The sequence below is a fragment of the Mercenaria mercenaria genome, chromosome 8 (genome assembly GCF_021730395.1).
Source record: "Mercenaria mercenaria strain notata chromosome 8, MADL_Memer_1, whole genome shotgun sequence".
Classification (NCBI taxonomy): Eukaryota; Metazoa; Mollusca; class Bivalvia; order Venerida; family Veneridae; genus Mercenaria; species Mercenaria mercenaria.
Window position 1 is genome coordinate 2,962,263 of NC_069368.1, and position 12,587 is coordinate 2,974,849.

The following is a 12,587-nucleotide window of genomic DNA, read 5'->3' on the forward strand; positions in this document are numbered from 1 at the left end:
GCTTATGATCTAGGCAAGATATATTTGACTTTTGATCCTTAGTGTGGCCTTGACCTCTGAGACAGGAGCCTGGATTTTGCGCGCCTCACTTAGTCTCATTGAGACAAAATTCATGTTAAATAAATTAAAAATAAGATTGTTCAACAAGAATTTTGTACTAGGATGACCCATAGCCGTGTTCTTCTATCAAAATCATGTTAACTATATGCCAGTATTGCTTAGCGATTTTAAATGCTTATGTAAACAAGGGGAAAATGAATAACAATTTTATTTTAATTGTTAATAATTTCCTCAGAAACATTTTCTAAATTGCAGTTTAAAGCATGTGTTTTGTACAGGTCATTCCCCTGAGGCAAATTATTGTTTACTTACCTAGTTTTAAGACATCCTGTATTTACAATAAAATTCTGTGGTATTCCAAAATATTTTATTGTGTTCTATAACAATACTGATAAACAGTTACTTTTTAAAAGGACTGTCCTTGTTTTTTCAAGAATGTTCATTTTATTCTTAGTGATACATGAACATTCTGGAACCCTCCATGATACATTAAGTAGTGTGCTATCTGACAACAGACCAAAACTTAAGATTATAAAATTTAGATGAAAACGTTCATTTCTTAATAGCAAAATATTACCAGTGTGGATGCGTAATGTTTTGAAGGAGTATTTGAAGGATTTATTTAAATTGTGGATTTAAAACGTTATCTTTGAAGAGAGGACTTATAATATTTGGATATACTAAAATTACTTTTGAACTGTTGTGAAATATTCTGGAATTTATTCTGACTGGATTTAAATTTGACCTGGACAGGATTTGTATTGTTTTACATATTATTGGATTTTACGGCACTTTGACATTTTTTAAGGTATTTGAATTGTTACTTAAATTCATCAATAAAAATTTAGTATTGTTAATAGTTGCTGGTTTGTCTTTCTGTTACTTTTATCTACTGTTACAAGAAATTGTTACCCTTTGACGTAACTCATTAAAATATAAAGTAGGTAGATGACATGGGATGCATATGTCAGTCACAACTGAAAACTGTTTTTATATGAGTGTGCGTTTGATATATGTGTTCATACATTTCCAATGACAAAATATATAAATTGGAGTCCAATCATTTGTATTACAACAGAGTTCTGCTTTTCTGTGTGAACGGTGTTGCATCTACCTATCATGTAAGTACTCAATTAAATCGAGTCTAGTATTAATTTGTTTGAATGTGTAGGGTCTTGTTGATTTGTTAAGCTCTTACAACATCAGTCTTTTTGTGCTTGTAGCGGCCGTGAAAAGTCGACCCGTACTTAAACCCGGCGTTGTTTTGGGTTTATGAAATATATTCGCTATATTATAATAAAGTTCCACTTTTCTGCATAAGCTTGGTACTAGGGGAAGTAAGGGGAGTTTCTTTTTCTTTTTTTTAGATTACCTCTCAATATTAGCTTCGATCAAACAGTCATCTATCCCTTTGCTTAGCTGCAGTCTATGCGTCCAAACGTTATAAATATATTTAAACTAAAGATTTATTCATTTAATGATAACCTTTTAGTTAAATCTTAATATTACCCCTAGAGTAAATGCTCATTGTAGAAAAACATGTCATGTATAGAATTATTAGGAAGTGTCAAAAACGTTCATTAATGATGTTGTAAAAGTTTTGCACCCAAAGCAAAAGTTATACTTACAACAGGCGTCTCCTATTTGTACTTGATTGGAAGGGCATTCACATCTATATGTGTTTGGATTGCAGACCAGCGAAGATGCACATGTTGAAATGGCGGGATCACATGGCTCCCAAAGGGAATCTCCAACTGTAAGAATTAGTAGATGGTACCTTTTACACAAAAAATGTACATACGCTTCCCTAACTTTACTGTAGTTGCGGTAACAGATCATCTTTGATGCATAATCATCTTCACAATTAAGGGACTGACCTCTAGATCGTAGGACAACCAATAAGAAATGTGAAATAGGATATTTTGAAATCATTGATATATTTCTTAGAAGGTTTTGATCCTTAGTTACTGAGATTATATGTTATGAGAACACAAAGTTTTTTAAATTAGTTTTGTTAGTAATTACTTTTCCATACAAATTTGAAAAGCGTTTGAAATGTCAAAGTCAGTCCTATTTTTACATTTGAAACAAAGGAATGGAAAAGGAACGAAATTATGCAAAACTTATATGTAAAGACTGTTTGTTTCCAACACAAATCAGTCGAAAACCAAAGTTGCAGATTACATCAAATTCCTTTAAGTGTGTATCGACCTGTGGAGTTTCCGAATTTTATATTTTATGCTCTTACTTTATCTTATGTATCAAGTTATATTTAATAATTACCTTCAGTAAAGTAATTGTTTCGTTTTCTTTTAATGTTATTTATCAAATAATATCAAATCCCTTCAGAGAAGTGGACGTACGGATACAGTGATTTCAATATGGGCCGCCCCAAGCAAACCCGCATGGGGGGTATAAAATTACCAAATCACTTTACATGTACATTCCCAGGATGTAAACAGTCTATAGGAAAAACCTTACACATTGCTGCAATTTGCATGTAGCATTAGCATTAAATTGTTTAAGATAATTATATATCAACATCCGTGGGAATGTTAAATTCGTTAGGCGGTGTATCTCTATCGAAACAAAACGCTTTTAAAATCCCAAATAAAAACTAATTACCGCATAAGTAACTTTTAAGAAAACCGTACAACTTACGGCATCTAGAGCCATTCCAAGTAAATCCTGCTACACAGTCACATACTGTTCCATTGCATTCAGCATAATCATCTATGCACGTGTCCGTGCTTGTGATACAGACCTCTGTTACCAGCCTACCATCTTTGTTTACAAATAAGTAAGATATGTCATTATAGCCGGCAAAACTTAAGTGGAAAATGGCAACTACTTCTTATTTCAAATATCATAAATTATATATAAAAAGAAGTATTTTGATGATTTTTGACACATATTTCAGAGAATGTTTTTGCCGATTCTTGTTCTATTGAAATATGGCGGTATAAACAGGATATGATTAACTGGTCACATGAATATAAAACCTATAAATATGTGCTTTAGCGTTGACCTTTCTGCGTGAACTGTTAAGTTTATGAAGTTTATTTTTTTAATTTTGAAGACTAACTAGTACTTTAAAACTATTGTAAATGCAATATTTGTAATACTAACAACATGCATCTCCAATCTGTACTTCATCAGGCGGACATTCACATCTGTACGTGTTTGAACTACACACGAGTGGAGAGGAACACGTGGAATCTGAAGGGTCACAGGGCTCACAGAGATTCTCTCCAACTGTAACATACATGTTACATTTTAAGATCAAATAATGGCCGAACTGCAACAAGTATATTTAAATCAAAGTTATTTAGGTTAGTCAAACACAGACATACACTGTTACAATCTTTTTTAGTATTAGGAAGCGAATATTTCAGAAAACGTTAACATTTACCTACATTATAGATATTTAGACTCATTCTAGGTAAAGTCTATATTGTAGCACTGCATTCATTTTGACTGCTTAATGAAAGTTTAAAGTATACTGAACAACCTGACTTCATCTGGACTCATTGCAGTTAAATTCCGACATACAGTCAAATATTCTACCACTGCATTCATTGTGAAAGATACATGAGAATTTTATGTATGTCACCTGGATCCATTACAGACGAATCATATATAGTGCGGTCGCGTTTACTGTGAATGCTACATGCAAGCTTTGTATGCTTTCAGAATATATTTTCTGATAGATTTTATCAATTATATCATTCTGCCTACCGCATTTGGATCCATTCCAAGATAATCCCGATATACAATCACATACTGTACCATTGCAATCGGCAAAGTTGTCTATGCAGGTGTCAAGGACGGTTGTGCATGGCTCAGTTACAAGTGTTCCATCTGCAAGTGCATTTGTATTGTTGTATTTAGTGTCAAAAATAACTTTGTTATCTGACTTCTATTTCATACGATTTACATAACCATTTTTGTTACAATGTTGAAAAGCAAACCGATTTTAAACATATAACAAAGAACTATTTGATAATGTGTATTCATCTTCTGTTTTCTTTTTGTAAACAATTTCGTTAATTTGAGATCTGAGAGTCTTGTATAATTGAAAGTTACCTCAGATCTCCATTCTAAATTAAAGTTTCTTTAGTTTTGCCCATTATATTTAATTGGGGACCGGAATGACATACTAGTGTATCATAGAAGGTTCCATGTGCACCATCGATAATGAACATATCTGCAGATGTTTCTAAATTGTTTTTGGTACTTGTAACATGAGTAAATGTCGAATTCTGCTAAACCCGGAGCTAGCTACAGGGTGTGAACGGTAGCATGCATATCCATTACTGTCCATGAACAGGCTCATTCAAACCGAGCACGCAACATTTTCATTTTGTCGTGTTGAGCAGCTGTGGAGTTTTCACTTTTTCTATTTTTTCTGTTTATCATGTTTAATAGATTTGAGGCGAAATGCACTAAAACGTTTGATATACATACAGCATTCCTCTCCGATCTGAACTTGATCCGGTGGACATTCACATCTGTTTGAAGAATTACCACATACCAGTGGTGTTGAACAAGTAGACATTGAAGGGTCACATGGGTCACAAAGGTCTGTTCCAACTGTAAAATATACAAAATAGTTCAAGTTACGAACGCCATATGCACTCGTAAACTGGTTGATAGATCAAAAACTCTAGGACAAAATAGTTTTACCGTTTTGTAAACTGGGCCTTATATTTCGTGCGAGGTAAATAGTACCTTAAAGTAAATATAAAACTCAGCTCCACAATGATTTCTCATTTATTTTCTGTTTTCTTGCTAATTAATGTCAAACTATGATGGTAAGATATAAATCTAGAGCTATCAGCAAATGTGATTCATACCCACAATGTCTGGTTGTGGAAGAGCGGACGCAGCGATCCAGTGGTAACAATGTCTAACTACGGAACCAGGGGTCGTGTGTTCGAGTCCCCACTCCTCGAACTAAAAGTTACTATTATTGGGAAAAGAGTCCCGTTTATGGGTGCCAAAACACTTGGCACGCTAAAGAAACAAAGAAGCTTCTGTAATTGAAATGTCTTCTGCATCTTTCACTATCCTCCAACTGAAATTACTGTCTTCTGGAGGAGTTACCCAAATGGTGGCGGCTGTAGATAAATCTAAATACAAACAAACAATTTGAATGGTGTATAATGAGTGACCACAATTACCGCATTTAGAACCAGTCCAGGTGAATCCAGGTTTACAGTCACATATTGTGCCATTGCAATCAGCATAATCATCGACACACGTGTCAAGAGTAGTTGTACAAGCTTCTGTCACGTATAAACCATCTTTAATAAAAAAAATCAGAAAAAGATAATTGAAATAACGTATAACAAGTTGCATTAAACCATACTGATTTAATTTACACTTCTTCACGTAATTAAAATGCATGCTGAAAATTTCTGAAACTCTTACGACAAGAACATTGATTAACAAACACAGGATTACAAATTTATCGGAAAATATACATAACGAGGCATTGCGTATATTGTACATTGCGTATATTGTACATGTTACCCCCAGCATTTGATTGCTAGCAAGTCGCTCGTATTATTTCGCGTGGCTCGATATGAAATTGGTTATTCAGCGTGTAAGAGCAATTAACACTCATATTAAATTTTCATTAACAATCCATCAGTTATGATTTTAAATTCTATTAGTTTTGATATTTATTATAAATGAGAAAAACAGTATATTTTACAACCTTGATAACAATACGGTATAAAAGACTTGCGTTTTATACATGTATAATAAAAGACTGAATTTATTTCAATTATCGCTTAATCATAACAATTTGTCTTATCGTTGTAACAATGTTTAATTACATTGAAATACTAATTAATATTACTGGATATACACATATAATTATTATTACTATTAATACTATGATTGGACAAACTTTGCACTAACAATCAAGCATTGTATAAATGAATATATACACGTGTAAAAGGGTTCGCGAATGGCCGATTCTAGACGTTTCGCGAGCGGCAATACTCCCCAACAGCCAAAGCCAAGTTTGTTTACCTTTACTTTTCATAATGACGTGTCTTTTTGAACATGGAATTTACGCTGGTTGATATTCTCGCGAATATTTTATTTTCGCGAACATTTCCTCATTGCGAACTTTTCCAAAGGCTGTTGACGCACATAATACTTGCCAGAACATAACATCTTCGTAACAACAGGTTAACATCATATTCATGAAAATTTAAAAGTTTGGAATACAATATCTTCAAACTTACAACACATATCTCCAATTTGAACTTGATCGGCTGGGCATTCACATCTGTATGTGTTCGGGTTACATACAAGACTGGAGTCACATGATGGTGTTGAAGGATCACATGGATCCCACAAGTTCGGTCCAACTGTAATCAGAATAATGTATTATTCCGAACGTTTAAGAATATTTCTTAACTCTCTAAAGGAGGATATGTTCCATTTTACATTTACTGAATAAATAAGTAAACTTGCAACTCCCGTTTGAAAACTGCATTAGCTTAATATGTGTGAGAAAAAAAATAACGAAACGAAATATCTTTCAATAATACTGGATACATGGACATGAAACATAAAACATAAGTATAGAATATGAGAAAATACATGTTCAAATAGTGTCAAAGGTTTGAATGTAAACCAGAGCTCTTTAGTTTTTTAGAGCAAGCCATTTTAAAGGTTAGTATAAAATCAAAACAATAAATGCTTATTTTCCGCTATGCTATATATGCCAATTAAAAATATCGATCAATAAAATTCCATAAAAAACGGTTAATCGATAACAAAAGCCAGGCATCTGTTCCATTTATTAGAACCTCTTCTGATACATTATCACCCGTACTATCAGAAGAGCAGTATGTGGTGTGTTTTCCTCAGGAAGCAGTGGGAAGTATGGTATGAACAGGAAATGTATATGATATTAAATAGGGGCCTCCGTGGCTGAGTGGTTAAGGCCTCTGACTTGGAATCACTTGCCCCTCACCGATGTAGGTTCGGACCTCACTCGGGACGTTGACTTCTTCATGTGAGAAAGCCATGCAACTGGCTAACGGTCGATGGTTCTACCAAGATGCCCACCCGTGATGAAATAGTACACGGAGGGGCACCCGGGATCTTCCTCTACCATCAAAGCTGGAAAGTCCCAATAAGACCTGTAATTGTCGGTGCGACGTAAAACCCAACAAAACCAAAACACAAATATGATAGTAAAACATTGGTCAAAATATAGACTATGTTTGATTGCCTTAACGCTAAATCAGCATTTTTGGAGTATATCAATTTTTTTTCAGGAAATTCATGTTTTAAGTAAGCATCAGTATTTTTGCCTTAGTGATTAACAAATGATTCCTTTGAAACTATATATTCTTCAGCAGCTCCAGTATATTTCATTTTAAATGAATAAATATCTATTGTTTTGATTTTATGCTTCCTTTCAAAAAATCTTTTAAACAACAAAAAGCCCCCGGGTTTATAACTTACATACATCTATTTTTTCCCGTTCTATATATACAATGTATATATATATCACCGCTGATTTGCTAGACATGATAACAGAAAGCTGAGTATATATGCAAATATTGAACCAATACCAATGCGAAGTACATTAAAGCGTGTATGTAAAGCAACATCAAAATTAATCTTATTTGGGGTGGATTCTGAACGTTTGTACTGTTAGGCGCTATGCCGTACTTGGTATGGTGTATAGTGGTGGTGATTGGTTCCTTATTTTGTTTACCAATTATGATTTACAACACAAATTTGTATCCCGATACAAATTTAAGTACATTCATTATATATATAATTGTTTTGTGGCCGGAAGTTTTCTTGCATCTTCATGAAAAACACATGAAAGAAAACAAAAAACATAGCTTACGACAAATAGACCCATTCCATATAAATGTGGGTATACAGTCACACACTGTACCATTACATTCGGCGTTGTAGTCTACACATGTGGGTAGCGCGGTTGTACATGCCTCAGTAACGAGTGTCCCATCTAAAAAGCACAATGCTGAATCAGTGTACTAGTATCTTATTACGATAGATATCCTATAGAAAAAGCCATGTTCACAGAACACATCCTTCTCAAATTGTAACATTATAGCACTGTATGTATGTATGTTTATATTATTAATATCATACATAAACACTACTTAGAAAAGCAACAAAGTAAAACATAATGTAAACGAGGACAAAACAAATAAATAAAGGAGCACAGTGGGATATCACCCTGGAATGCCCAGTTGCTATCAAACCACCGCGAAGCTGAAATCGGTTAATGGTAGGCACCGATTCGCACTCTTAACCCGCCCACCATGTTCCGCAATTACAGGACAATGTGAATACGAGTTGTAACCACAAGGTACAATTTCATTTCATGTAGGCCGTCGATGTGACATTTATTTTCTCAACAAGAGTGCAAGAATGTCACAATATACGCCCGTCACAGCAAATTTCTTTACTCTAGCACCTGTATTTGCAAATGGAATTTTAATTTTGTGGTTGTTTAGTAATAACTAAGTGTTTTGTTTTTCTAAGTCCACAAAAAAACTCCTTACCAGGTAGAGATACCTTAAAATACACCTAAAATTGGAAAGTAACATCTATGTTGTACCACAGAAAAGTGGTCTTGGTTTTTCCCTACGGTCAATTATAAAAAAGTTACAATATAAGTTATTTATAGTAACAACTAAGGGAAGTTAATCTTAAAAAAAAAAAAAAAAAAAAAAAAAAAAAAAAAAAAAAAAATCAAAAAAAATTGTAAGTCCACACAAATATCTTTACCAGGTAGAGACTGGTCAAAATACACCTCAAAATTGGATGTAGCATGCATGTTGTACTACAGAAAAGTGGTCTCGATTTTTCCCTACGACTAGTAATGAAAAAGTTACAATATAAGCTATTTATAGTAACAACAAAGGGAAGTAATTCTAAAGAAGGGAACTGCGCATGACACTTCGTCTCATGATGGTGTATAATTGTGTCAAGTTACATCAAAATCCCTCCATGCATGAAGAAGAAATGCTTCGGACAAAGTCATTCTTGTATCTGACCTTTGGCCTCTAAGTGTGACCTTGACCTTAGACCTAGGGACCTGGTTCTTGCGCATGACACTACGTCTTGTGGTGGTGAACATTTGTGCCAAGTTATATCAAAATCCCTCTATGCATGAAGAAGAAATGCTCCGGACAAGGTTTTCATTCTTGTATCCTTTGACCTCTAAGTGTGACCTTGACCTTAGACCTAGAGACCTGGTTCTTGCGCATGACACTCCGCCTCATGGTGGTGAACATTTGTGCCAAGTTATATCAAAATCCCTCTATGCATGAAGAAGAAATGCTCCGGACAAAGTTTTCATTCTTGTATCCTTTGACCTCTAAGTGTGACCTTGACCTTAGACCTAGGGACCTGGTTCTTGCGCATGACACTCCTTCTCATGATGATGAACAATTGTGCCAACTTTCATCAAAATCCCTCTATGCATGAAGAAGATATGCTCCGGACAAAGTCATTCTTGAATTTGACCTTTGACCTCCAAGTGTGACCTTGACCTTAGACCTAGGGACCTGGTTCTTGCGCATGACACTCCGTCTCATGATGGTGAACAACTGTGCCAAGTTTCATCAAAATCCCTTCATGCATGTAGAAGATATGCTCCGGACAAGGTCTGTGGACGCCGCCCGCCCGCCCGCCAGGGGCGTTCCCATAATACGTCCCGTTTTTCAAACGGGCGTATAAAAACTGACATATCTATTCTAGAGAATACCTGTTTTATTGGCCACAGATGTGTAACTTAGAAAATAAACTAATTTCCTTAGTCTGATTAAATAAAGACATTAATACAAACGGTTTATGTTTACACTCTTTGCTTTAAACTAATTCTATCATATTGTATGCGAATGACTCTATGCCCGTTCTATACTAGTTATGGGAAAACAAACAGGGTAATATACGGGCTTTAAACCATAAATATGTATATATAGAAACACAGTTAATATTTTAAAGTAAAATCAAATTGTAGTTACAGCATGCATCTCCAATCTGAACTTGGTTCGTAGGACATTCACATCTGTACGTGTCTGAACTACATACGAGCTGGCCCGAACATAATAGCGTTGAAGCATCACATGGGTTACACAGTTCGTCTCCGACTGAAAAATATGGATATGCAAAAAAGACCATGTTTTCTTAAAATATGTATTCATTCCAAGAACTTTTTCTTCACTTACATTATTTAATTGATTTTATGCTAGGAAATTGTAATGAACAATATAAATAAAACACTTTACCGTGTCAAGGGGAGAGCTATGATAAACTACGTTTATAATGATATCTATGTGTAAGAAATGCAATATGAACAACAAAAGTAATGAATTATGTTGTCAGAAACTTATGATAACAATACACGACTAGCTATTCATTTACCGCATTTCGACCCATTCCACACGTATCCCATCAAACAGTCGCATATTGTTCCATTGCATCCAGCATTGTCGTCAATACATGTATCCGGCATAATCGTGCAACTCTCTGTCACAAGTCGTCCATCTTAAATTATATCAAACCTTTAATTTAAGCAAGAAAACTGAAATCCAAAATAGACTACAAATATCTTTATCTTTCCGACATTGTTTGTTTTGTGTGTTTTGGGTTTAACGCCATTTTTCAACAGGGTTTCAGTCATGTAACGGCGGGCAGTTAACCTAACCAGTGTTCCTGGATTCTGTACCAGTACAAACCTGTTCTCCGCAAGTAACTGCCAACTTCCCCACATGAATCAGAGGTGGAGGACTAATGATTTCAGACACAATGTCGTTTATCAAATAGTCACGGAGAACATACGCCCCGCCCGAGGATCGAACTCGCGACCTCTCGATCCGTAGACCAACGCTCTACCTACTGAGCTAAGCGGGCGGATTTCCGACATTGAAATGCATAATTTCTAGGTGGAAAGGCAAATGTAGCAAAACTTGATGATAGTTGGCTTTGTATTTTCAATAACAAAATTGTTGGTACTGTGATTTTCAGGAGGTAAATATAGAAGTATACACAGAATACTGTAGATTTGGGAATACTCATAAGAGTTTTATTTTTCACTGTTTTTGTTTGTTTTCAAAGCGAAATGCAAACTCAAACATCTCGTAAACAAACAAAAGAATTATCGTAAGAAGTATACCGAAAACTAATACAACCTGTAATTGATGAGTCTTTCGTCAATCAAATCGAGAAAGATAAGTTACGTGAAAATTACCAAATCTACAATATATGAGCCGCGACATGAGAAAATCAACATAGTGGGTTTGCGACCAGCATGGATCCAGACCAGCCTGCGCATCCGCGCAGTCTGGCCAGGATCCATGCTGTTCGCTTTCAAAGCCTATAGCAATTAGAGAAACTGTTAGCGAACAGCACGGATCCATGCTGGTCGCAAACCCACTATGTTGGTTTTCCCATGACACGGCTCAATTATCAATTAATTAAAAATATTGATAATCACAGCATTCATCTCCAACTTGTACTTGACCAGGCGGACATTCACATCTGTAAGTGCTTGAACTGCATACAAGTGGCGCTGCACACGTGGAAGATGATGGATCGCATGGCTCACATAGATTTTCACCCACTGTAATAGTACATACGGATTACATCTTCAAAAACGTAACTGTCAGGTTAAACAATTTATAAAATACCCGAATCAAACACAGTCGTACAAACTTAGGTTTTAAGATTTATAAGTGCTATGGAACGCGAGAGGCATTGCATACTTTATCAAATCTCATGGATAGACTTTGCTATTATTTTGCTTTGATGTATTTTCACGACATTTTCCATTTTTCCAGTTTGTTGTTAGCTACATATTTAAGGAAGTGCATTTGCGACCTGCATAGATCCAGACCACCCTGCGTATCCGCACAGTCTGCTCAGGATCCATGCTGTCCGCTTTCAAAGCCTACTGCAATTACAGAAACCGTTAGCGATCAGCCTAGAGTCTTTGGTCGGGTTCTAAAACCGTTTGTTTGCCAGTCCTGCGGTGTGTCATACCAAAGATTTGTAATATCAGAGGTCTTCGACCACACTTGAAATCAGTATCGATCTGGGGTTTTAAACCGATAGCAAGAGAAACTACTAGCAGTCAATAAATGTTTTTCTCATGTTTTAAATTCAGTGATGTCCTTTTCTTTTTCCTTGCAGAAATGTTTTATTCTATTTTCCCCGGTGCCGCCCTTCCCTGTCAGTTATTCACACACGTAACGGATAAATCAGTAGCCGAGTTACACATCAGTACCCAATTGTTGACAGTGAATACCGACAGCCATACTGACAACATACACCTACAACTTTTATGATGCAAAAGCTTATTAACCTTTAACATAAAAGCGGCAATCTTGCAAGTTTTAGCTGGTAAAACACAAGAATGGCAATTTATAACAAGATTTTGTTATGCATTAAATTGCAAACTGTTTTACAGAAATGCTCTTCGTTGACAGTCTACAATTTACATTTACATCTGG

The 12,587-nt window shown here is 35.3% G+C and overlaps 1 protein-coding gene across 1 annotated transcript in view; it reads right to left on the reverse strand.

Annotated features, from left to right (window-relative positions):
• Positions 1 to 3,184: 3,184 nt before the first annotated feature.
• LOC123565550 (neurogenic locus notch homolog protein 1-like) overlaps positions 3,185 to 12,587 on the reverse strand; it is a 79,138-nt gene continuing 69,735 nt past the window's right edge. The window contains exons 41-49 of the mRNA XM_053550310.1: positions 11,573 to 11,698; positions 10,501 to 10,623; positions 10,101 to 10,226; positions 7,949 to 8,071; positions 6,321 to 6,446; positions 5,244 to 5,366; positions 4,528 to 4,653; positions 3,799 to 3,921; positions 3,185 to 3,315 (exon numbers count right to left, since the gene is read on the reverse strand). Of these exons, the coding sequence (XP_053406285.1) occupies positions 3,185 to 3,315; positions 3,799 to 3,921; positions 4,528 to 4,653; positions 5,244 to 5,366; positions 6,321 to 6,446; positions 7,949 to 8,071; positions 10,101 to 10,226; positions 10,501 to 10,623; positions 11,573 to 11,698 (1,127 nt within the window). The remainder of the gene's footprint in view (positions 3,316 to 3,798; positions 3,922 to 4,527; positions 4,654 to 5,243; positions 5,367 to 6,320; positions 6,447 to 7,948; positions 8,072 to 10,100; positions 10,227 to 10,500; positions 10,624 to 11,572; positions 11,699 to 12,587) is intronic.